The following is a 25,961-nucleotide window of genomic DNA, read 5'->3' on the forward strand; positions in this document are numbered from 1 at the left end:
AAATGTTTCTCTTCTTTTCTGCAGACCAGTTTTCAAAGACTCCCAGGGAACTCTCGATGCTGAAGGAAAATTCTCACCTCTGTACAAGCAAGACAGCAGCAAAATCTCAAATGAAGATATGCTGAAGCTTTTAGCAGAGTATAAGAAGTAAGTGTAAGAGACTGGTGCAGAGGTTGAGCAGGCATTTTAATACACATTTTTAAACAGTTAAGTGTAAGCATGAGATGACAATTTCTAAAATACTCAGAGGGTAACAAAAAGTGCTGCTGATGTGTTCAGCACCTGAGCTTTCAAGGTTCACACTCTTGTCCCTTTCTCCCTAATGCAGACCAGAGAAGACAAAACTGCAGGTCATTCCAGCCCAGTTAAATATCGTCATCAAAGACATCCCGCTAGACTTCACAAGTAAGGATCTTGGATCTTAAAAAAAAATGCTGATGGCTCTAGCCTCAGGAGTTCATGCTTTTATGGGGAGTTTTGCTGTTTCATTAACAAGAGTATGTCAGGGCTGCAATGAGAAATGAGTAATTCAGCACAACTGCTGACTTTTAAGTCTTTTTGATGGATTCTTGGAGGAATGTGGTCCAAGTGCAGAGACTTACCTGAGGGGTGCACCTGCTTTGCAGTTAGTCCATCACATACTAAATCTAAAGGAAGCCACCTGCCTGCTTTTGTTGTTATTATTACACCAATCTTGTATATTTTTAATCCATAACACCAGAGGGCTTAATAAACATGGTCAGTGTGAGTCTTTGCTTTGTATTAAAGAAACTGAGGCAAAGAGAGGACTTGTGATGTGTTCAGTGTCATTCCATGGGCCTTTGGCAGCTCCTGTCACAGATTCTGTAGTCTGGTCCCCCGTCCAAAAGGCTTTTGTAGTGGTCTTATTTTTTTTCTGTTCTTTGAGAGGCCATCATTTGAGATGAACACTCCCTCGTGGTAGATGTGAGTCTCAGTGAATTAGGCAGGGCTTGTGCACTGGTATTTGGAGGCAACATAATCGTCAAACATCTTTCTGAAACAGAGAGTGGAAAAGGACTGATGCAGTGGGGCTGACGCACTTTGAGACATCAGTCTCAAAGTTGTCTCAAAGACGTCATCTCGGTAGCCTGTCTGCTTCACTGGTGGTGTTTGCATGACTTATAAAACAGTAACTTAATGGGTCAAATTCCTGGAAGACTCAAGGTGCAGTTTCTGGGCAGAATGGCTGTCCCTAGCCAGACATGGGTCATTCACGAGACCCTTTGACTTTGCCCAGAGCTACAGGAAAGTGCCACTTCTGCAGTCCCCCCTGGCAAGGAGAGCAGAGCCTTGTGGTGCCTGTGCACCCATCTTTTCTCAGTATTGCTAGTGCAGTTGGGGACCACAGATGTTCATGATCAAGGAGAAAATTTTCCCTTAATTGTTTCAGGGGGCGTGGTCCAAGTCCTTCCGGTCAACACACAGAATCCTCTGATGTGAAGAAAATGGGATGCTTGAGAGCAATGGCAAAGTGTCAGACCCACAAATTCCCTTTCACGTGGGCTGTAATTCCCATGTTTGTGGGGCGTGCACTTATACAGGCTTTCCTTCTCTTCTAGATTGTGTGACGGCTTCTTATATTCCTATAAAGCCTTTTGAGAAGAGCTGTGAGGACATTGCAGTTGAAGTGGAGGAGCTTGTCCCAGAAGTTGCAAAATACTGTTATCCCTTCACTGTCTACAAAAACCACCTCTACGTCTACCCCTTGCATTTGAAGTATGAGAACCAGAAGGTGTTTGCAAAGGTGAGCAACTAGGAGAGAGCAGGCTGCAGCCAGACTCAGCGTGGTCTGTGGTGAGGCTGCTGACCTGTAGCAATGGGTCATCCTCCTGTTCTCCCCCATTTCAGGCAAGGAATATTGCTGTCTGTGTTGAGTTCAGGGATTCAGATGAAGCTGATGCCAGGCCGTTAAAGGTGGGTACCTGTTAATGGGGCTGCTATTTGCTCACTGCTGTGTACAGTTTGCCAGCCAGGCTGAGCAGGACAATGGGAAAGCACGGAGTTTGCACACTCTATGCTTTAATTTAGCTGGCTAATTTAGGGTGGCAGCAACCCTGAATTCAGCTCTTCATCTGTGTTTCCAGTGTATATATGGCAAACCCAGAGGCCATCTGCTGATCGCAAACGCATACGCTGCTGTGCTGCATCACAACCAGAGTCCAGAGTTCTACGACGAGGTAAAACCAAAATGGTGGAAAATAACAGATTTTCCTGGGTGCTACAAAACCAAGGGGCCTTTCAGGATATCTTTTTCCAGGGCTGGGTGAAATATGGGTAAAAATAATCACCAGCCCTTTGCCTCAGGAGAAACGCTCAGCAAAGCCAGAGACTTCGTCAATTTTTAATTCCAGTTTGTTTTCTGCTGTCTTTACTGTCACGCTTTGTGCACTCCAATCACACACCCCCATTAAGAAGTAATGCACAAATGTGATGAAAATGTTAGCCGGGAGTTATTTAAGATGGTTAGGGATGTGTCTTGTGTAACCGCATGCAACATAGCATTTGCGAAATAAAATAGAACTTAAAATATTACTCCACAACTAAAAATACAGTCTTATCTCATGATATCATTTTAGATTAAAATTGAGCTTCCAATTCACCTCCATCAAAAGCATCATTTGCTTTTCACCTTCTATCATGTCAGCTGTGAAATTAATACAAAGGCAACATCGAAAAAACAGGACACCGTTGAAACTCAAGGTATGTTCAGTGCTTAAATTACTTCTGTTGGAATGTTGGAATGGTCCAAGATAAAATGAATGTAGGGACATGAAAAACTGTTTGATTAAAGTACTAGCCTATCTGAATTTTCTTTTTTGAAAGCAGCCTAATACAACCTAGGTCTGAACTGGAAAAAAAAAATCATGTTTTTAGTGTATACTAAAGCTCAAATTTTTGCTGCAATCGGACAGCTGTTTCTACGTGTTCTTGACTTGGCTTGTGTGAATGGGCTGTTGTAGTCAAATCACCACAAAAACTTGATGCAAGATCAGGGCCTCGGGGGCCAATCCTGTCAACATCAGGTATGTGTAAGAGACTGAGCACACCCAGGTCCCAGTGGTTGGGATGCCTCTCTATTCAGTCAGTCCTCAGGCGACTGAAGGACCCTCATCATGATGCACAACCATGGCTGACACACTGTTTCTGCCCCTCAAACCCACTCCTGATCTTGGTTGTGCTGTGTCTGAATTTCATTCGCCAAGTCACCACATACTTTAACAGGGCTGATGTGGTCAGTCCCAGCCTTTTTGAAGCTGCTTGCACAACTGTGAGTTTCATCTTCTTAGGATGAGACACAGTTCTTTTGGGAGCTTGAGCTGAACGCATATCACTGTGTGTCTGTTAACTCTGGTCCACTGGTTGCCTCCACAGTGGGATACGCCTGGGTCCCATTGCTGAAGGATGGACGGATTGTCACCCTGGAGCGGCATTTGCCAGTTTCGTCCAACCTTCCACCTGGCTACCTGGGTCTTGGAGACACAGAGTCACGAAGGGTAGGAAGGCCATTTAAAATGGACTTAAAAAGGAAGACGAAAGCTGAGCATTTGTTACCACTGTAAATTCTGGGCTTCTGTTGGTGCTCTGCTCAGCTGGAAAGATCCTTACTGCAGGGCAGCCCCCAAAGCTTGAGGTTCTTAGAGGTGGGAGACAGGACACTTGTAATTCCACTTTCTGTGGTTATGTAGGTTGCAGAGAATATTTTTTGGCAGGCTGCGCTGGGCTGTTGCAGGTGGTGCAGAGCAGGGAAGTGGGCACATGCTCTGTGTGCGCATTCTCGCAGGGACCCCTCTGCCCTGCCGTGGCTGCAGTCAGGTCACTGCTGTTTGTGCTGGGGGGGAAACCGTTCTTCCACCCCAACCCATACCTTCTGACCATATGTCTGGCTGCACAGAGCCACCTTCTCACCACAGTCCAAAACCAAGTACTTGAATGTTGTCTGTTCACAGCAGCCCAGTGTGGATGCAAAGTGGGTGGATGGAGCAAAGCCGCTGTTTAAAATCAGAATCCATTTGGACTCAACCATTTACACCCAGGTAAGTTGAGCACCTCACCCTTAAAGACACAAATGTAGAGGAAGTGATTGCTGTATCTCTGCTACTGCTATGCTGTAGGTGCTGTGGGAAAGAGGTAGCTGTGTTTGCAGAGCAGCGCTGAGATACTTCTGTAGCAGCAGGTCTGGGATACTTGCAGGGATCTGCTCCTTTGTCTGGATGTGATGAGACGGTTGTGTGAGTGAGTGAGTATATGGAGAGGCTATGTTTTCTTGGGCAATTGCACTGTAACTGGAAATATTTAAGCAAAAGAGTTGCTTTGGTGATAGAAAGGAGAGGTGGAAATGAGAGATTTGCCCAAATATTAGACTGTTTATTAAGTTTTTATAAAAAAGCTTTCTGACAACAGCAGACACAAGAAAACAAGAGTGCTGATTTCCCTTTGAAACCAGTTCAGATTGTTTTACCAAGTCCTCATGTCTTCTGCGGTCTTATGGTGGTGATGGACTTCCCCAAGCTTCACATGATGTGCAGCAAAAATCCCCAGCACATGCTCTGGAGCACCTCCTGTCACTGCTGCTCATGGGGAAATGCTCTTGGCAGGACTTGTTGTCCTGTGCTGGATGTAATCACCTATATTTACATTCACAGCAACTCACTTTCAGCATCATCTAAATTTGTTTTAGGGTCTTACTGATTCTGTACAGCACAATAGTTCTACTCCTCACCAAATTACATTCCCAGATGCTTTTCAGGGTTAAATAACCCAGTAATTAAATTTAACTGAGGAGAAGGAGGGAGAGGAATGGGAAGGGAAGTGTGCCTCAGATGGACAGTAGGAGATTGGTGAGGCAGATGGTAAGGCAGTCTCGAAGGGTCGCAGCTGAGAGAGTCCCACTCCTCCAGGCCAGTGTTGGATGGGGATTAGGGCCCAGGGTAGTGCAGCCGTAGGAGAATTTTAACTGCGGCAGTTTTGTGCTTAATCTGGAGATTAGTTGGGAGCCAGGGAATAGGCAGTGGCTGAGTACTTTGGAAAAGGCAGGCAGCAGTGCTGTAGTCCTGGGAGATGGCAGCTGGGGACCAAGAGTGCCACTGGTAGTGACATGGAGCTTGCTAGGGACATGACCTACTGCCGCAGGTAAGTCAGCAGAGTAGGGGTTGATGAGTACTGAGGCTGCTGCACTGAACTTGTTTGTCTCTTCCAGGACATGCACTTGCACAAATTCTTCCAGTACTGCCAGCTGGTTCAGGCGGGAGCTAAGGAAGTCCCAGGAGAGCTTGTTAAATACCTAAAGGTGAACAGTGCCTGTCGGTGGGCTTCATTTGTGTTTTTACAGACCATGAGTAAATACCCAGACCCCTGCGCTGTCGAAGCACACGCTTACTGCAGTGCTGGGACTGGTGTATTTTGCAGTATTCTTACCTTTGCTTACTGACATGGCTGTCTTCTGTCTGTGTGCTTCTTCCCACTACCTTTCACAGCAGGAAAAACAAGTAGTCGGTATCGCTCTGCCGTGCTTATGGCAAACCCTCCTCCTGGTGGGCTCACACACTCCTCCCCTGCTGCCCTAGATCTGATTCAAACCTCTAAACTGTAGCACAATTCCTTGTTCTCAGGATTATCCATTCAAAACAGGATTTTTTTTCAGGCTGAAAGAGGTCTGTGAGATTATCAGTCAGTTAAATTTGACCACAGATGACCTATGACCCAGACCCAACTTTTTGGCAATCGCTGCAGCATGAGTAAGGGCCTCGGAGCAGGTCCAGCAAAGGCTTCTGTAGGGAATATGTTTCTTGGCTGTTTACTGTCGTTGTTTCCTTCCATAACTGCCTGTTTTTGAGAGTGCTGCCGTAGCAACAGCTCCGCTTCCAGTGGTGGGGATTTATCATCACACAGTTACTGGGTGTGTTTCAGATAAAGTATAAATATTTTAAGAAATAGAAACGATGGCAGATTTTGAAGCCAAGCACTAAAATTCATCAAGGGGCTGGGTAGGTCACAGCTCTGCCCAGCCAGAGAGACCTTGCTGCAGCCTGCAGACAGGGAGACGTTTACATGCTAACCACAAGTGAGGGCTTCTTAACCACCAATACCTCAATAACTTCAGTAATTTAAATAACTAGATACGGAATTAAGAGCCTTTCATTAGATTCGCAGGATTGGAAACTGAAAATGAAATGCACTGTCTGTTCTAGACTCGTATCGTGATATTCAGTCAAAAGAGGTCTATGAGATGGGTGGAGAGTGTATGCACCAGATGATCTCGACCTTCACCAAGTCACTTAAATCCCTTTTCTGACAGCAAGCTGCACTCTTTGAAGGAAGATCTCACTGCAAGTCATCAAGCGTCAGGTTTCCATGCTCCAAAGACATTTGTGAAAATGGGATGTAGTCGCTTCAAAAAACTGTCACAATTCATAAGAAGAATTGGGAGCGAAACTTCAGCCTTAAATTCTGGGTGATTGGGGTCAAATCATAGCATGTGACCTCACATTAAGTCATAGCTGCCTGGGCACATCTGAGAGGAGGATTAATACCTGTCATGAGTGATTCATGTTGCTCCCTGAAGGCATGCAGCTGGGATCTGTCAGCTGGAAGGCAGGCAGTGAGTGCTGCTGTGGGTCCAAGTTCTCCTGTCCTCTGGTGGGGTGAAGCCCACGCCCTGAAGCATTTGCTGATGCCTGTCCTGTTGCCACAGAAATGTCTGTGGGCTATAAATATTTAACATCTGCAAAATGTTGAACTAAAAGTGTCTGTGTTTTGAACATTTGTTTTAGTGTTTGCACGCCATGGAGATCCAAGTAATGATTCAGTTTCTACCTGTAATTCTTATGCAACTATTTAGAGTCCTTACAAATGTGACCCAGGAAGATGAAGTAGCTGTCAACTGCACCATGTGAGTGTCTGTTAAACCATCTGGTTTTCTTCAGTTACAAACACAAATCCACAAACTACAGTGCAAAGCAGGGTGTGGTTTCCCAGTACAAGGTGCTAAGTGACATCACTGGCTGCCCACTGCTGCTTGCCTGTGTGTTTGTGCTTGAAATACCAGCAGCGGTCTTGCCCTAGCATGGCTGGGTGGCATGGGGCATTGTGGAGCCCTTGTCCTGGGAGCTGCATGGGGAAAAATGTGGTACTTTAAAGTTACTCCTGGTTTGTTTTTCAAAAGAAAAAGAGTTAGCTGGTGGGGCTGGCTCTGAGAGCCAAGTTATTGGGGCATCAAAAGGCTCCAGAGCTGCCGGGCGCATCCCAGCTGCAGACAGCAGATGTGGTTTCCCCACGGGAGCAGTGCCCTGGTCTCACCCCTGCGCACCAGTGCCCTGTGCCAAACGTGTTGCTAAAAATCCCCCAGAGCTGGGTCCGTTAGGCTGCAGAAGTAGCCACTACATCCGTGTTGGCTTGGGATGAACGGCCCGAAGCAGGCGGTGGGTTGTTCAGCGATGCTCTGCCATGCCTGCAGCCCCAAGAGGGCAGCACCGGCCAGCGCCTGGTCCCCGCCGAGAGTTTCTGCTGTGTGCAGGCTTGTGCGCGGTCCAAAGAGAGAAAAAGGTGGTGAAAAGCACCTTCTCTGCCTAGCCCTGGCCATGGCACTCCTAAACTGATGGATGCATTAAACCATCCATCTTCCTCCCGTGGTTCTTCCTCTCTGAAGCACTGCAGTGCAAAGGGGGATGCTGGATGCCACTCCGTGGAGATCTTCCTCTGACTCCAGGAGGTACCATGCATTCATGTACCAAAAGCATCTCGCTCCCATGAAACCAGAGGTCAGAGGCTGAGCCCTGGTCCGTCAGAGGCTGAGCCCTGGTCCCCCAGGGCTGCGGGGCCCATTGCAGTCACGGTGCTGTGTCGTGTGGTGCAAGTTGTGGGGACTTCTGTGCGGAGCACTGTAGTCCCTTTCTGGTTGAATCACCAGGGGGCAAGGACAGGGGAATAAGTGACCGCAGCTACCTGCTGGGTGACCAGCTCCCACCTTCACTTTTCAAAGCTTGGCCTAATGCTTTTCAATTTGTCCATAACTTTCTGTGTAAAGACAACTGTTTTCTCATCCAGACTTTCAGAGTGAAATTTAAAACCCAGGTTATCTGATAAATGGCTTGTAAATTCCTCCCTGTGGTTTGGCCTGTGGGGTCTGTGACAAAGTGCAATAGTTTGTTGTTCCCTCTGGCTGGGACTGGAACGTAAATCCCTAATGTTGGCTGGGGAAACAAGGCGCTTGCTGCCTTCATCAGCCTCTTGGAATGCTTCCAGAGGGCTGGTATGTTCTCCAGGGTCTGCTGGTCCTTAGTGAAATGCAAGGCAACAGTCCAAAAATAATCCAATGCGTGTAACAAGGAGCATATAATGTAAATTCAGTAAAAAAAGACCCTTCCAGAATTAATAAATTGAGAGGGTGCAGGAAAGTATCAGTATTACAACGATGAAGAATTTTTTTCCCCACTTCCGCAGAGATTCTGTGGGGTTTTTGTGTTCATTTTGTAGACTTGATGTAATAGTTGTTCATTGTCGCTTGTATTCTCATTAGGAAAGGGCTCCCAGTGAGGACAGACTCAACACATGATAAGCTGTACAGTGTGGATGAACCTGTAGCGTGAATCTGTGCAGGTGGGGCAAGTGGGCTCCCTCTCCGTATAGCAGGACCATAGATAAAGCCAAGAAGAACGAGGTGCAGAGGAGATTAACTTAATATTTTTGTTTTCAACTTATCTAACACCTGAGCATTGCTCAGGTGCCTAATGCTCACCGCAGTGTGAATTTAAGTAGTGGAAGGCTTTAATCCTAGCATGCACAGAGACCAAAGAATAGGTTATGTCCCCCACAGAGAAATGCTCCACATCAGCTCCTCGTGCAGGGAGCCTTGAGAGTTAAAGGCAGCTCTCTGGGCAACACCAGGTCCAGCACCAAAGTGGAGAAGAGGCTTTGGCCACCTCAGCTCTGAGTACTCTGTCAAGGGGCTGTGCTGTAGCAAGGATGGTGCAGCCACAGGAGCTGCGAGGGGTGCTAGCCTGCAAGTACTGGCTCTCTGCAAATCAGGCCATGCCAGCAGTGAGGCTTTTGAGGTTGAACAGGATAGGATATAGGTGGTGTCTGTTTTCATGAGCTGGAGGAACTTGCCCTCGCATTGCATGCTGAACACAAACCACATTTCTCCCCAGGGTTCTTCTGCACATTGTGTCCAAGTGTCATGAAGAAGGTCTAGACCACTACTTGCGTTCCTTCATAAAGGTCAGTCATGACACACCACTCTGCAAAACTCCCTGCTGGGAGCAGGCACACTGCTAATGCTGTTCCTCTTGCTTCTCAGTATGTCTTTCGAGCTGAGAAACCCAGTGTCACACAGGCAAAGATGACCCATGAAATCCTGGTCCTTTCCATGGCCACGATCCTGAAGCAGTCGGCAGATTTTCTAGCCATCAATAAGCTGCTCAAGGTGAACTATTGTCGGCACTTGTCTTCCAAGGGTGGAGAGAAGGAAAAGGGGGTCTGGTATAAAGCCAAACACTTTCACCCATCCAAACCCACTGCAGGAGCAAAGCTACCAGGGTAGCAACTTGCATCCACAGCCTTGAGGTTCTCCCCTTACAACACAGATGAATTCTTGCAGGGAACCTGACTGTGTTAAGGCTTGTGGCAGAAGACAGCAAAAGGCTTTTAATTTCGCTAGTTTTGTCTATTTTCTTCAAGCCACATATGAGGGGTGACTCATGGGAGGCAGACTGAGTTTCTTCCTCTCTGGGCCTTTGCAGGGCTTGCACCCTAAACTCTGCTGGCTCCTTGCGGTATGCATTGGCATGCAGAGGGGATGGAGCTATTCCCACCCCAAGGCTGGCAGAACTCTGCCAGGTAGCAAAGGCGCCCGTGCCAAGGTAGCTGTGCGAGCACAGCTGTGCTCACAAAATGCCAGTTGAATGTGAGCTCACCCTCCCACACTAGTGCTTCGCCACATAGTCAAACATGTTCAATCCTGCTAAGAAAAATAATAGTATTGTTTGTTCATTCTAGTACTCGTGGTTTTTCTTTGAAGCACTGGCGAAGTCAATGGCAATGTACTTACTGGAAGAAAACAAAATCAAGGTAAAAATCAATTTTTTCAATGCTGCATTACAGAGCCATCAAAACAAAACGTTCTCCAAAAGTTTTTCTGAAAAATTATGTAACTCTTTATTTAAAAAAAACCCTGACAAACTGAACAGCTAGCCAGATCATTCCTTTTTTTGTACTTTACTTTTCCCTTCTTCCCCTTTTCACTCTGTGGTGAAAAAATGCCAGGTGCCCACCAAAGCCACTCTATCACTCCCCCTCCTTAACTGGACAGGAGAGAGGAGAGGAAAAAAAAATAACAACAGGCTTGTGGGGTTGAGATAAGGACAGGGAGATCACTCAGCATTTACTGTCATGGGCAAAACAGACTCAACTGAAGGGAAATGTAATTTATTACTAATTAACTCAGAGAGGAGTAATGAGAAATAAAACCAAATCTTAAAACACCTTCCCTCCACCCCTCCCTCCTTTCCTGGGCATAACTTTGATCCCGATTTTCCTCCCTCCTCCCCGCCTCAGCGGCACAGGGGGGAAAACGGGGAATGGGGGTTGGGGTCAGTTCATCACTCTTGTTTTCTGCCGCTCCTTCCTCCTCAGGGGGAGGACTCCTCACACATTTCCCCTGCTCCAATGTGGGGTCCCCCTCACGGGAGAAAGTCCTCCATGACTTCTCCAGCGTGAGCCTTCCCACGGGTTCAGTCCTTCATGAACTGCTCCAGCGTGGGTCTCCTCCATGGTGTGCAGTCCTTCAGGAACCGACTGCTCCAGCGTGAGCCCCCCTCACGGGGCCACCAGCAGCAAACCTGCTCCAGCGTGGGCTTCTCTCTCTCCACGGGCCACAGGTCCTGCCAGGAGCCTGCTCCGGTGCAGGCTTCCCACGGGGTCACAGCTTCCTTCAGGTATCCACCTACTCCGGCGTGGGGGCCCTCCACGGGGTGTAGGCAGTCATCTGCTCCACTGCCCATGGGCTGCAGGGGCACAGCCTGCCTCACCATGGTCTTCACCACAGGTTGCAGGGGAATCGCTGCTCCGGCGTCTGGAGCATCTCCTCCCCCTCCTTCTTCACTGACCTCGGTGTCTGCAGGATGTTTCTCTCACACATTCTCACCCCTCTCACTTGCTGCAATTACTGCTGCGCAACAACTTTTTCACTCTCTTAAATACGTTATCACAGAGGCGAAAAACGCTGTCGCTGCTTGGCTCGGCCTTGGCCAGCGGCGGGTCCATCTTAAAGCCGGCTGGCATTGGCTATATCTGACATAGGGGAAACTTCTAGCAGCTTCGTACAGAAGCCACCCCTGTAACCCCCCCCCCCGCTACCAAAACCTTGCCACGCAGACCCGTTACACACTCTCAATTGTAATTTAAAGTTTCCAAATCTCCTTATGGCTCATACAGCTGTCTTTTCTATTACTAGCTACTGCAGTTTCAGCCAGTGCTTTCTTTGTGCCAATGTTTTATTAGGAAACAACATAAACAAGTGCTGGAGGAAACTTGGGCCTGCGCTCAGTTCTCCCCAGCTGCTGGCTTGCAGCACTGAGGACATGCTTTTGGTTTTAGCTGCCCAGAGGCCAGCGGTTCCCCGACTCCTACCAGCACGCCCTGCATTCGTTGCTGCTCGCCATCATTCCTCACGTGACCATTCGCTATAATGAAATCCCTGAAGAGTCCAGGAATGTCAACTTTAGCTTGGCTAGCTTCCTGAAGGTCAGCAGTTTCTTTCTTTCTCTCAGGCTTTTATCAGAGAAAAAAAACCAAAAAAACAAAAAAACAAAAAACAATTAGAAATAAGCAGCAAGCAAACAAATGAGTTTGTACTTATCATCTTTGTGGTTTCTTCAGTGATGAAAACTCTGGAAGGGATAAGCTTTCCTAGGAAAGAAACTTTCTCTTTCCAAGAGAGATACTGTGATACTCCATATGTTATCAAAGGTTTTTAGTCATGCCTAGCAACTGTTCAAAACCTGAAAGGAAATACGTGTGCTCTCATTTTAAATATTTCTGTTGTCCACTGGAGACTTAAGTAAGGTCATCCAAATAGTTTCAGAGAAACAGGATCAAGTACATTTTGGAAAGTCAGCAGCATCCCAGAGGATCAAATCTGGCTACTGTCAGGACAGTAGTATGGAGATGATTTAGGATGATTGCTTTTATTTTTAATGATTGGTCACGTTATTTTTAATGATTGGTCACGTGTTGCTTTTTTTTTCTCCAGCGTTGTCTGACTTTTATGGACAGAGGATTTGTTTTTAACTTGATAAACGATTACATTTCTGGATTCAGCCCAAAAGACCCTAAGGTAAGAAGTATGTTTCTTGAAAGGTGGTTTGCAATTGTACATATCTACATCAGTCAAAGCTCTGTAGTGATTATTTTGTACGACTCTTGGAGGCCTTTTAGACACTTCCTGCAGAGTCTTCTGGAGGCAGAGACCTATTTGGGCCAAGAGCCTATATGCAGCTAAGCTTTAAAACAATGTAAACAGTCATAACTAAAGGAGGGATTGGTTAATACTCTGGATGAAAAACGTAAAGAAGTCCCAAGTGACAGCCGCATGTGCTGAGACTTAGGGGGAACAACACGAAAATTTGCCAATTATTACTGAGTTTCACCAAATGCTATTTAGATTCCCCAGTCCTTTGGCAACAAAGGTATTGAAATGGAAGCAAATGAGTCAAACTGAAAACGTAGTTTGTGTTTGTCTTTTTTTTCGTCAGCTGCTGGTTGAATACAAGTTTGAATTTCTTCAAACTATTTGCAATCATGAGCACTACATTCCTCTGAACTTACCAATGACCTTTTCCAAACCCAAGCTGCAAAGAGTTCAAGGTATGTCCTTTCTCAAGAGACTGGCTAGAAAACTTTATTGATCTTGATGGCTTCTGACCAGATAGAATTTGGTTTGGTGTCAAGGAAATTTGTGCCCTGGTTAGCCTGATTTACATTAACCTCAGGAAAAGATGCTGTTCTAGGTGCTTTACATAATTTTGCTCCAGAATGGTGTGAAACAGTCTTCTCAGTATTTCCTATATTTAAGTTTGCACGGGACTAACAATATTCAGAAGAAACTGCCCCTATTTCAGTACACACACAAATTGTGGAAGTGTAATCCTTTGTTCCCATGAGTGTCAGAATCCCCTGAGAAGTGGGGTGTCTCATTGATTGGTGCTGTAGAGAATGGAGATACAGGAGAACAGAGTGAATTCATTGCTCCACTGCCAGCTCCCTTTGTGGCCACAAGAACGTGATTTAGGTTACTTTCTGCTTTCATTTTGAGCAAGAGTATATCGGTGAACAGTGCATTCAAGCTTGTACTCAAACCTGGGCTGAAGGCAGCCGGCAGAGAACTTGAGCCCATGCAAATCCTTAGTGCGTATGTACTGTGGCACCACCATGTACCAAGCTGCTCTCACTGTCACACTGTGTCCCCTTTGGTCGTGATGCTGCTCACCACAGGGCAGGTGCGGTTTGCAAGGGGCTGAACTGAGGCACTGTGCAAGTGTGGATGGCTGCAGCTCTGCTGCCCATGACAATGCGGACCACAGTGCTGAGCCCAGCAGCATGCCTTGCTGGCTTTCTAGACTGCTATAGGCGTAGCCTCATTCTCTCTGGGTCCCAATTTCTCATCTGTGCTAGATAAATAAAGTAAAGATTGGCAGGTTTGGGTGCTAATAGCCTGGCCAAGACAAGTATCGGAGAGGAGAGTGAGGTTTGGGATTCCCCTATGTGAAAGCCCAGTGGATTTATGATTCTGTGGGTTTTTTTCTGAGGGAGGCAAGGGGATGTTTGGTTGTGCCTCAGGGTGCAAGCCATACAAGTCCCAAAGTGGTTCCACACACATCCAGATGGCAGAAGCAGCAGTAACAGTGAAGTTTCCCTTGTTTTGGTATGTTTCTGACCACTCAGAGCTTTCCGGAACAGCTGCTAATCTCTTACACTTACATTAGTTTGGCTGCTTCCCTGGCATAGTTTAACAAAGTGCACTGCTCGAAATGGCTGAGAAAGAGAAAAACACCACCACAGTGCCTCCCTGTTGCTTATTAGTGGCATGATAACATAAGGATGCTCTTTCTTGGTTAACAATCACCTTTGCATTTGCGATGGTTAAACTGAAAAGCTGTAAGAACAGCTCGTATTTCCTCCTCTGGTTTACTGTCACTAGGACCTACCAGCTGAGGTTTACACAAATCTCTTGACAATAGAGCAACTTATCCTCAGGTGGCAGAGGTGCCTTTGCAATGGTGCCTGTGCTTTGCCTGCCATGGTAGAGACATGTAGTGATGTACCTCCACTGCAAATTTGTCTGGTTTTATGGACAGACCTGTGATGACAGGGGACAGTTGTCTTAGAGTTTGGGAGGTATGATGTGCACCTCACTGAGGAGATATCCTGCTGGCATGCCTCACCTCTTTATCAGCTTATTTGGATGAAGAGAGGGGATGTGCCCAGCCCGCTAGTGCTCTGTTTCTGGGAGAAGAAGGAATAGCTCCCAGGAAGGTGGATAAAGAGGGCTTCTGCAGCAGAAGCTGATGCAGACAGGCCTGCAGGCAGAGCACATCCCTGTGACCACATACTGTTGGAGTGTTGCGTCTTGGAGCAGTTTCTCTGAAATATCTCAGCTAAGAAGGGGCTGGTTGCTGGTCTTTGTCCTTGCTGCCTCACCTGGGGGACGTGTGTTTCATCAGCCAGAGCAAACCGCTGAGCCTGTCCTCACAGCCAGCAGCACAGAATTGATTTTGCAATCTTGTGATAGCAAAGAAACCAAGAGACTGACAGAAGCTGGAAGTTAAGCAATAGCCTTACAGATAATGTTAAACCATGATGTACTGTCCTGTTTCTCCAAGATTTAGAGCGTTACTTATTCCTGTTTATTTTTACTGTCTTTTTATTTGTTCCTTTTCTTTTTACACATGAATTAGATTTTTTTTCATTTGCTGTGGAACGGTTCACTTCAGTAGGTAGGTCCAGCTGGGATCACTGAATCCACTACTGTCAAATTAAATACGCAACTTCCAATCACTTAGCTTGCATCCAGCTAATGAAATAACCATGAAGTGTGACACTTAGGCACTTGCTAACATGACTAACAAAAAAAATGAAAGCTAGATAATGCTTCAGATTACTTTCTCTTTCCTCTGAATCAGACTTTCACAAACCAGTAAATGCTACTTATGAATCAGTTGATTTAAAAATATCTTTTGCAGCCACAGAGCTGTTGGAAACCTTTGACTGGGATTTTCAATGCTGTGTGTATGCACCCTGCCTTACCACAGAAAAACTTTCACACCTGTGGGGTTTTCAAAAAGTCTGAGCTGAGCATGCAGCATTTGTACCCTTTGGGGGAAGAATGCACAGCTTTGGGGGAAGAATACACAGCTTTGGTGTTATCCCTCTGGGAGGCTTAAAGCAACAGTCAAATGGTGCCTGTCGTGGCTCTGATTAGTTATATGGGTTGCCTGACAGAGATAATGGTGTCAGGGCAAGGTCATTCATAGCAGCTCGAGTGCACACACACTCTGCACTGAAATCTGTGTCTGTCACTTCTCTGCTGCGTTGTCCAGGCATGTCAGTGGAAACGATGCCTTGCCCTTGTAGCAGCTGCTCCTTTGATCACAGTGTATAGCCAAGTCTATGTGAGATGCAGGGTACAAGTTAAGTTAACCAAGGTGATTAGGTACCGGGCTGCCTTTCTCCTGGCAATCAGTGCAGCTTTTAAGGAGCTGTGTTCAATATCTGCTGGTGGGAAGCTAAAGGAGTCTCGCAGTTTCTGGCAAGCAGCTGCCTGGAACCCTGCCCTGACTCCCCGGTCCTTGCAGCAGGGCTGGAAAGCCCAGCTGTGTAAACTGCTGGAGGATGCAGTAGCAGTCACTTGGCACCACGACCTTCTTTGCATCCCTCATCCCAGTGGGAGTATTTGCCTTTTCTCTGCTTTCTGATCTGGCGAGAAGGAATTCAGATTTCTCAGAGGAAGTGGAACAAGATGGCACTGCTGGGGCTGGGCAACTGCGATAAATGCACCATCTCCACTGCCTGTTACCACCCTCACAGCTGCTTCATGGAGGCTGGCACCTCTGCTTCCTGGATAGTTTGGGGATTTACAGGATAACCCCGAGTCAGATGCAAAGCAGCACCCAGGCGGTAGATCGTGCTGTCTTTCCCCATTTCATCTGTCTCTGACCTTACAGATTACTCTTGGGAGTGCTAAGCTTTGCAAAGCATCTCACTGCAGAAATCCTTTTAGCTGCTGCTGAAATGGGGAGAGCTGAAATTAATGATTAGCCTGAACTGGAAGATGCCAAGTTCTTTGATATGACTTAACTCAGTGGTGGAGAAAACTGTAGTCAGTTCACGCTTTATTGAAAGACCACTGTAGGAGAGAGACTGATGAACCGTACTTGCAGACTGTTGTGGCTTACATGACCATTATGCCTTGCTCTGAACAGATCTTCAGAACAGTTCCCTTAACCATTCTCTTGCTCTTTCTTTCAGATGTAACTCTTGAATACAGTTTAACTGATGAGTATTGCAGGCATCATTTCCTGGTGGGGATGCTTCTCCGAGAAGCCTCTGTGGCCTTGCAGGACAACTATGATATCAGATATACAGCCATCTCAGTCTTAAAAAATCTCTTAATAAAGCATGCCTTCGACAACAGATACCAGCACAAGGTCAGGCATATTTTGTTGGCTTTTAAATATAATGTTCTTGAATTTTATGAAAAAACAGATGTCAGAGTTTTAGATCTTACATGGTGCACCAAGGGTTTTCTCATTACGTTTTAGGGAACTGTTGTAAGTAACTGATAGTTATGGCATAACAGTAATAGCTCTGAGAAATTATCTAGGAGCATAAACAAAGCAGTCAGATAACTACAGTGCTCTTATTCAAGCTGAGTATTGAGATAATAAAGCCCTGAGCCATTAAGGAACTTCGAGTGTCATTAGCCAAGAGGCTGTTCACCAAGATTAAGCAATGTCAATGTTCTTCTGGTCTTGGGCTTTAATTAATGTCCTGCATTAATATACTATAATTAGGAAAAAGGACTGATGTCTGTTACGAGTCAGCTGAATGTTCTACTGATTAGTGAATCAGAGGAGAGGATCTGTGGATTCTCATGAGATGGTGGATTTCCACTGAGTAGCTTTCAGCTTTCTTTGGTCAGAGGCTCAGCGTGTGATATAGCTGAAAGAGCCTGGAGATGGGCTTATTTTCTTTCTTGATGCTGCTCCCTGCTGACCCATATGTGCCCAGCTACCTGTGCAGACACTACCTGTCCTTGCTCTGGGCTGAAAACATGCCTCTGTTTAGAGTTTAGCTCCTCAAATTGCTGCTAGCAATCTGGGAATGTGGTAGCCTCTGGGGCATGAAGGGTAGGAGAAGTGACCCAAATGTTCCTGGGGCTCCTGTGCTCTTCGTGGAGCCAGAACCTGCTCCTCTCCTCTCCTTTCTCTGCCTGTTTTGGAAGGGCTGAATGGGAGGTGGACTTGCTTTTCTCTTCAGTGAGGATCCGCGGTGACTTGCACAGCCTGGAAACAGAACTGCAGCCCACGGTAGTTGACAAGGCTTGATATTTCAGGAGAGATTCTCCAGCTCTCTGCCAAGACTGGGGCAGAGGCAGCCTGTTTCTGCTCTGCCTGAAAACTCTCACACTAGTTCAGGAGCTGTTTGCCCCCTCAACGTGCAGCACTCTCCCTGCCTCCTCAAAAACACCACATCCTAAAATTGTCCCACTGGGTCTTTGTATATGTGTTGGGCCCCAGGCTGCAGGACCAGGAAACTGCCTGGAGCCAGGGCAGGATGCTCAGCTGGTGTCAAAGACACCAAAGCAAAAAATCACATCAGGGACAGAACTGGCTGAGTGTGGCAGGGTGTGTTGCTGCAGTCTCACTCCAGCCAAGGAAACCCTGGCTCCATCAATGGCTGAGAGAGGGTTTTCTCAACCCATGGGCATTTTCAAGATTTCTTTTATCTTTTGTCACACTGAATCAGAAAAAAAAAATTGATTCTTGTATTGGTCAAAATGTGCCATTCAATTCACAAGCTTTAAATTTTATTTTTTTTTTAACCTTTCTGTCAAGTCCAGAATAATAAATTTTTAACAGAAAAGACTTGGATGTAAAAGAGCCCTGCATTTAGAAAACATCAACTAGACCATTTTTGATCTGTATCACTTAATCCAAATTAATCTGTTCCTACAAACTGTTTTAACTAGAAGCATTTGCTATGGAGAATTCCTGACTGGAAGCGACAGCCAGCACCAGGCAAAGGAGCAAATGTTTTTATTTCATTACTCCTGGATGTTGCACTTGAAAATAAAGCTATGTGAGTGAAGTGCCAGTTAGAGTTAGGAAATCCAGGATTTATCTTGTCACACATCCTGTGTGACTAGAAATGTTATTCAGCCCTCAAAATCCCTGAGTGCCCCAAGCTTGCTGCTAGAAGGGTGATACCTACCTGGCAGCTCTGGAAGTGGAGATGAGAAGCCAAACCAACCCACATCCTCAGACACCATATACAGTGTGTGTACATACATACACATGTGTACGTGTGTTTTGGCTCAAGAGTTTCCCTTTTTTGCTCCATTGAAAGCCTGGGCTCTTACCTACATCTTACCCTGTCTTTTTTCAGAACCAGCAGGCAAAAATAGCCCAGCTCTACCTGCCGCTGTTCGGGCTGCTACTGGAGAACCTCCAGCGAGTGGCCAGCCGCGAGGCCCTCTATTCCTGCGCGGCCGCCTCCAGCCCCGTGAGTAAAGCCCAGCGATCCCTCTTTGCCCTCCTCCTTGGTCCTCCTCTCCCTACACACACCCTGTGCGACTTCCAGGGCCTGCAGCCAGGCTCAGCTTTAGAAATAAGTGTGCTTTTCTTCTCCCTAGAGCCCCGTAATGTGCTCGTTTCTTTTTATTTGGCTTTCCCTGTGGCTTTGTTCTGTCTGTAGCACTGGGTACAATGTCTCTGCACTTTTGCTTGCTATTGTTTAACGTGTTTCTTTACAGTTTGTGTAGTGCCATGAGGTAAGTCCCTCCAAGTGCAATGAGTTGCAACAGGGTTCAACCTCAGACTCCAGCAGCTGTTCTGGGAAGTTGTCTGTCTGCCTGAGGGTTGTGTGTGGTTCCCAGGCAGGATTAGCCTTGCAGCTTAGACTTTCCTCCTTGTTCATGGCAAAACAACAACAACAAAAAAGACATTTGAGAAAAACAACTCAAAATTTCAACTCAAATGATGAAAAATGAAAGGGAAAAAGCTGCTAGGACTTACTTTAATATGTTCTGCTATTCTTTGTACTTCTCCCCAAATTGTTTGTCTCCTTGTTATGAAAGTAACAGTTTTGGGGATTTTTTGTTCAATCCGTGTTTTAAAAGCCGCTCTAATTTGCCTCTTTTTTTATTTCATTATTCTCTTCTATAAGAGAATAGATGTTATCTTCCATTGGTCACAAAAAAACTTACATTGCTTTACAGGCCTCCAGGGACGAATTCATGTGCAGTTTTGCATCGCCCTCAAATAGATCCAGCCTGATTGTGGACAAAGATCCAGGTAAATTAATTTTCCTAAACTTTAACTTTCCCGTTTATTTTGAATGTGACTATTACCAGCCCCAAAAACCCAAAACCCAATACTCAAAACCTGAAATAGTCATCTGCCAAAAGACCTCTCAGAGTCTGTATGCTTTTCCCTGGAGGTGGTGTCACCCCAACTGTCCTTTCCAGGTTAATCAGCTTTGGACACGGGGCTTTGACAAGCCCCGTCTGTGCTGTCCGAATCGCATCCTTCACTCACTGTCTGTGATGTGCTGAGGAGTGCTGGTGCAAAGGGGTTAATTGTGGGATTTGTTTTTTTCCCAGCCTGCGGAGCAGCACTTCCAAATGGTCATGCAATAAAGAGAGAGGACTCGAAAGGATCCCTGAACTCAGAAGGGACAACCAGTTCCCCAGACCAGAGTGAAAATGTAACGTACCTGGAGTTAGAAAGAACGGTGCTTACTGCACCAGTCTGTGGGCTATGTTAAATAAGTGGGAGGGAAAAGGAGTTGGCCGTGGTAATGCTCTCAAAAGCCAGCTTATAAGTGTCTCTTTCTGGAAACAGATTCATGTTTAACAGAGGAGGTCAGACTCATGGGTCTGGTATGCTTTCCCTCTTCAAACATCTCTGAGCTAAAAATATAACTGTTGACTAATTACTTATCAAAGATGAAAGGCAAAATCCGTGGGGAAAATCTCTGCTCCCATGGTGCATTTATCCATACTCAGACGTGCTCCCTGTGCATGGAAGGGTCTGAGCCTGACCAGTGCCCAGGGCACAGTTCTGGGAACTGGTTTCCACACTCAGCTGGAAGGCAAAGCACCATGAAGTGATTGCCAGTGTCTGCTGACTTAAGAGAAGATGAGGTATTTGTAGGAAAATCAGCACAGGCTAATAACCACAGCCCCAAACTTGCAGAAGGTGACTGCGGTCACACCACAGACAGCTCTGACCCCGCTATTCAGACAGGATGTACTCTCCTTATTGGCAGATTGCATGCATGGAAATGAGGTATTTGTGCAAACCAGCCACTGGTTTTCCTCAAGGCACTTTGCAGATGTCTTGGGTTGGCCTGAGTCATTGATGCATTTTTAAAAACTTTGGCCCTTAAAACAAGCAAGGCAAAGATTATCTGGGCTCCTGCTGGCTGTGTCCTGACATGCTTAGGAGAGGTGGGGCATTTCAAGCTCTCCCACACGAGTCACGAAGTTACAAGACCAAGTATAGCCAAACACTTGACTATCAAACTGTTCGTATTCAGCAAAGCTCTAAGCATATGCTTCAACCCTGCTGTCAGAGTTTGCAGAAAGCGTCACTGCTTGCAGCTCAACTCGTCCCCACAGCTAGACATCCTCTTCTGTGTCCTTGAAGGTACATTTTTCAGCATCGTTGAAAACAGCTTTTCTGTTACGGAATGCAATAGCCACAAAACTGTGTAAAAGTAATGCCACATGAAGGAGCATAGCTTTGACACTGCTCTACAGAGGTAGACACACTTATCACATGTTCCCCTGGAGTGAGTTGTGTGCTGACTTGATAGTTTGGCATGGTCAACAGCAACGTTCTGGCTATAGCACTGTATTGCCAACTCTAAACTGAATGTTTAATTCTGTTTTGTTATGACTCACATCTACAGCTTGTCCCAGAATAAACAACAAATAAGATATGTGGATTGCTTTCCAAACATGTGAGGCACAGCTTTAAAAGAAATGTCCTGCTTAGAGCTTAATCATATCCATTTGTCGGAGGATACAGCTAGGGCAAGCATAGAGAGTGCAAAAAAAATTGGTAAAGCTTTAGAAGTTGTGTTTCCTACCACACAATGTGCAAGCCTTTCCCACACAGATTGACTCACCAGCAGGATTTCACTTATCTTTGCCTAAATCACTAAATAGGAGGAAAACCAAGAGACAATTCCAGAAATCGGGGGGGGGGGGGGGGGGGGGGGCGGGGGGGGGCTGGCAAGTTCTTAAGCTGAAATTTCCTGGCTTTTTAATACCTGACATTTTGTTTTGAAGTGTACGTCTTTAACAGAAAGTTAGATTCTTGCTTTAAACTGTGACACCTAATGAGCTATTTTGTTTGACAAGAACTGACTTCAAAAATGTCTGGGAGCTTAGACACTGCAGAGAGCAGGGGAAGTGAAAGCAGGGCTGCCGTGTGTTTTGCTGGACAAGCCATCATTATCTGCCTAGATGTTTTTTCTTCTGGGCAGAGGAGTGTTCAGCCGTGTGTCCAGGATTTCCAGAGTGCTTATCACTGGATGGGCAGCAACCCCAAAGGATGAGATGTCTCCAAAGCATAGTGCTGTGGGGGTACACATGTAGGGCAACAGGAGGAATGCTGGCACATCTTGTATGTGCTGGGTTTGCTGTGCCTGCACTGCATGGCATCTGGCCTCACGCTCCACTCAGCCACAGCCCAGGTGCCCAGGGCCACTGGCTTCCACGTCACATCTGTGTCTCATTAGATCCGCAGAAGCTCTACGAGGAGCAGTGTGTCGCACTGCAGCCGGCTGGACCAGTTTGAGATCCGAACACTCCTGATGTGCTACCTCTACATTGTGAAGATGATCTCTGAAGGTTGGTGGCTCCTGATCACTGGAGGGCAGCCAGAAATACAAGAGACCATCACCAGCATTTTGGTCTATAACGTCCCCCTTTAATTTGTTTTTAAATCTGTGTGCCGTTTTTTTTCTTTCAGATACTCTTCTAGCTTACTGGAACAAGTTCTCCCCTCAAGAGCTGATCAATGTCCTTATGCTTCTGGAGTGAGTATCACGAAGCTCCAATTCGAACATGGGGCTTTTGTGTGGGCAGTATTGGCCAAGAAAACAACATGAATGTGGTGTGCCTTGCAGGGTGCACATGGTCTTGTGCAGCACTAGAGGTGTCCAGCCAGGTGTAATGAAATGCTTTTCGTTCCTCTGAGGAGAAACAGGTGTATATTGAGGGAGCACAGTGAAGTGGCAGTGCCCTGTGCTTGGTCTGGGCTGTGCAGAGGGTGTCCCACCACCCAGGGCTCACAGCATGGTGTCCTGCTGTAAGCAAAACAGCCTCCACTTTGCAGCAGGTTCGGTGGAACAGATGGGTGAGGAAACAGGCATGTGCCGTAGGGTTTGGAAACCGAGGGGTGTGAGGTCAAGTGATGTGTAAATACAGACCCAAACCCTCGTGCACAGTGGAGTGTGTCTGCAGATGAGGACAGGGTGGGTGTTAAATATTCTGGATTGTTCCTGATCTGCAGGATCTGTAATAGATACACATTTTGTTTTCTTTCTAGGGTGTGTTTATTTCACTTCAGATATGTGGGGAAGAGAAATATTGCCAGGTACTGTATTCTTCCATCCGGGGCTGGGGTGGGGGGGCAATCCCCGTGCTCCTTGCCACAGCCAAGGCAGGAAGGGAGCACGCACACCCATGCCAGGCAAACCCAAGCAGGCAGGAAGCCTGCAGGGCTGGGACTCTGCTCAGCACCCTGCTGCGAGCAGTCCCCTCTTCTTAGCACTCTGCCACTTCCCTTCCCTCCAGCTCCTGCATGAGAACCCCAGGCACAGGCGCTCCTGGCTGCCCGCGCAGTTTGGCAGCGTCCCCCGCAGTCAGCTGCAGGTGAGACACGAGTTGCATCCCTGCTCCCTGAGCAGCAGCACTGCTGTTTCATTAGCTGTAGGGCCATCTGGTGCAGGCAAGACCAGAGTGGCCTGATCAGTCCTGCTGGGATTGTCTGGGGTAAACCGGATTAGTGTGTTGGAGAGGGGCCAGGTCTCGGTCCTCCGGGCCTTCTGTAATCCTGTAGTGGTGTGGCTGCCACTGCTTGTCCAAACCTGCAGTCTTCACTTCCCCTTTCAGGGTGCAGGACGCCTGGTTATCCAAGCACACAGGAGCCGATAGGAAATCTCAAACGATGCCAGCACTCCGCAGCAGAGCTGGGGGGATGCAGGTGCGGCTCCAGCATCTGGGCAGTTTGGAGACCTCCTTCACGCTCAACCACAGTATGTACAGCACAGTGAGATGGGACCGTGGGGTATTAGCCTGCTTGAAAACTGCATGTAGCCATTTTCCACTTGCTGCTTGTTGCTTCAGGATATTCAAACTCTGCAGAATTACAGTGGTCACTGCTCCTCCCTGCAAAATTCCTAGGTTGGTGGGAGTGACATGTAAGGCAGCCCCTTAAAAATCAGCCTTAGGACTTAGGACTTGCATGGCTTTTTCATCTTGGCTGAGCTCCTTGGCTAAATGTGTGTGCAGGCAATGCCTTGGTTTGGGTAGTGAGCAGGCAGGCAGGAGAGCTGTCCTGCGCAGAAACCTAGGCCAGGATCTGCTCTGAGCCCCTCCACATGGGTGGGTTTTGCCTCATTGAAGCACCTTGCCATTTCCCCTCTGCGTATGCAGCCTGGACACCTCGTTCTCTGTCTGGCTTTAAAGACAGTGAGCTTAAGGGGAAATGCTGATACTCGTTTTCTTGGTTGGCATCAGGCTGGGGCAGCTTCGCTGAATGGAACTGGCAAATGCAGTATCTCACTATTCTTACCTTATGTCCCAAACCCAGTGAAATGCAACGGGAGAGCCTTATCTATATCAGCATTGAGATCTTGTAGCAGCTGGTGTTGTTTCCTTCTGTTTTGCTTTCCGTCCACAGATGCAGGCACCTCAGAAGCAGATATCATGCACCAGGCTTTACTGGAGGGCAATATTGCAACTGAAGTGTGCCTGACAGTCCTGGATACCATCTCTTTTTTCACTCAGAGTTTTAAGGTCAGGATTGAACTCAAAAGTATTGTAGAAAAGGATGCTGTATTTCTGTATGTGTGTTGATTTTCATGATCCGTTCTCCTACAGTGGCAGATTATGGAAGGCTTTACAAAAGCAAATCGTTTGCAGCTTGTTGGTTTTGCAAAATGCTGAGTGTTTCACAGGATCTTAGAGTATTTATGCACTTGTACAATCTTGCAATTTCTTCAAAACTACAAGACCAGAGAAAATTACATGGTTATTATAGCATGAGCGTAGCCATTACAAAAATAGAATAAGAGGAAACATACATCATATGGAAAGGAGGGACTAGAGGAAAGGGAAATGAAGGTCTAGCATTCTTAGAACAGTCACTGTTTTCTACCATAAATGGCCTAGAGGCGACGCCCAGATTTACTTGAATCACTGTACATTAATGTCTCTGGGGCTGAGGCGTTCCAGCTGCGGTTACCAGTTCAGCTAGGACCGTACCACTGGTAGAAGTCTCCTCCTCCACATAGTGATTCGCACTCAGAGCAATCACTGCCATCTACAAGAATCAAAGCCTCCATGGTGAGGAGAACCCCAGGCTGGCAGCAAAATACTGAAATACTTTTCCAGAAAAGCTCTTCCTTGAAGTGTGATTGGACAAATCCTGCTCATACCAATGTGTCTTGCATAATGTCACAAGAAAGCTCCGAATTTCAGAGTAAGCACAGTGAAGATTTCCTTTTTAGATGGATTGAAGAACATGAAGAGAAAGTTCATGTTATATCCTCTGCTTCTGTTACAGAGCGAGAAAGCCATCCTGGTGCATATGTTAAATTACTCCTTAGAAGTTTGGCAACAGTATAAGGATTTAGATGCAAGAGTTAAAACTGGCTTGACTTTCTCAGTTGCCTCTTTTTGAATATGGCTGAACCACAAAACAATGTGATTTTCAAACCACAGGATAGACTGGATTCCCTTCCGCTTTAATGGGCTTCTGCTTTGCTTTTATGGTCATGCAGTGTTACCGCACAAAAGTGTGCTCTGTACTGCAGTAAAAGTGCTGATGCTGTTCTTACTGCTAGTTCAGTTAAAAATTATGGATCCTGAACTTACTGTGCTACAAGATGTGTATAGGATGTCAGGAGACAAATCTGAGCCAGCCCAAGCAATCCTTGGGCTGGCAGTGAGACAGGGACTATTGATCTCCTGTCGATACAGGACATCCACATCCTTGCTGGGTGGCCAGGATGCACCAGGCTTCCTGCGCAGTGGCTGCAAGAATGGCAGCAGGCACAGGCAAGATAACTCTGATACCAAACTGTAATAATCCTCTCCAAGTAATTCCATTTTACCATATCTCCAGAAGGTGCAAATTATTAAAACTTTGCGGGAGACAAGGGGGAGTGTCCTGACTTAACACAGCTACGGATCTGTCCAGTGCAAAGATGGCATAGTCTTTTTTTTTCTCTCTCTCTCTTTTGTGCTGCAAATGAAACACTTCTTGAGACAAATGAAAAGAAATGGAAAAAACAGTGTGATGGTTCTGTTGGTAACAGCCTGTTTTATTTAAAATATCTTTAGACAACCGGTGAAAGTTGTACAGATTATTGAGTTAGGTATTGGAATTAGCAATGCAAAAGGGATAAAATATTTTTGTTTTATTCTC

At 46.5% G+C, this 25,961-nt stretch overlaps 1 protein-coding gene across 2 annotated transcripts in view; it reads left to right on the forward strand.

Annotated features, from left to right (window-relative positions):
* DOCK11 (dedicator of cytokinesis 11) overlaps nucleotides 1–25,961 on the forward strand; it is an 84,956-nt gene that overhangs the window by 37,246 nt on the left and 21,749 nt on the right. Inside the window, exons 15-40 of one of the 2 annotated variants that reach the window (XM_086469687.1) lie at nucleotides 25–147; nucleotides 329–405; nucleotides 1,581–1,765; nucleotides 1,870–1,935; nucleotides 2,106–2,198; nucleotides 2,598–2,721; nucleotides 3,394–3,515; nucleotides 3,969–4,055; nucleotides 5,219–5,308; nucleotides 6,792–6,910; nucleotides 9,168–9,237; nucleotides 9,317–9,442; nucleotides 10,015–10,086; nucleotides 11,614–11,760; nucleotides 12,269–12,352; nucleotides 12,771–12,882; nucleotides 16,543–16,721; nucleotides 18,682–18,798; nucleotides 19,514–19,589; nucleotides 19,898–20,001; nucleotides 22,045–22,156; nucleotides 22,278–22,344; nucleotides 22,857–22,904; nucleotides 23,105–23,182; nucleotides 23,423–23,565; nucleotides 24,213–24,328. In XM_086469687.1, the coding sequence (XP_086325813.1) occupies nucleotides 25–147; nucleotides 329–405; nucleotides 1,581–1,765; nucleotides 1,870–1,935; nucleotides 2,106–2,198; nucleotides 2,598–2,721; nucleotides 3,394–3,515; nucleotides 3,969–4,055; nucleotides 5,219–5,308; nucleotides 6,792–6,910; nucleotides 9,168–9,237; nucleotides 9,317–9,442; nucleotides 10,015–10,086; nucleotides 11,614–11,760; nucleotides 12,269–12,352; nucleotides 12,771–12,882; nucleotides 16,543–16,721; nucleotides 18,682–18,798; nucleotides 19,514–19,589; nucleotides 19,898–20,001; nucleotides 22,045–22,156; nucleotides 22,278–22,344; nucleotides 22,857–22,904; nucleotides 23,105–23,182; nucleotides 23,423–23,565; nucleotides 24,213–24,328 (2,737 nt within the window). The remainder of the gene's footprint in view (nucleotides 1–24; nucleotides 148–328; nucleotides 406–1,580; nucleotides 1,766–1,869; nucleotides 1,936–2,105; nucleotides 2,199–2,597; nucleotides 2,722–3,393; nucleotides 3,516–3,968; nucleotides 4,056–5,218; nucleotides 5,309–6,791; nucleotides 6,911–9,167; nucleotides 9,238–9,316; nucleotides 9,443–10,014; nucleotides 10,087–11,613; nucleotides 11,761–12,268; nucleotides 12,353–12,770; nucleotides 12,883–16,542; nucleotides 16,722–18,681; nucleotides 18,799–19,513; nucleotides 19,590–19,897; nucleotides 20,002–22,044; nucleotides 22,157–22,277; nucleotides 22,345–22,856; nucleotides 22,905–23,104; nucleotides 23,183–23,422; nucleotides 23,566–24,212; nucleotides 24,329–25,961) is intronic. The other variant, XM_086469688.1, reaches the window with a different exon arrangement.

Source organism: Leptosomus discolor, chromosome 9 (genome assembly GCF_034619465.1).
Source record: "Leptosomus discolor isolate bLepDis1 chromosome 9, bLepDis1.hap2, whole genome shotgun sequence".
Taxonomy (NCBI): domain Eukaryota; kingdom Metazoa; phylum Chordata; class Aves; order Leptosomiformes; family Leptosomidae; genus Leptosomus; species Leptosomus discolor.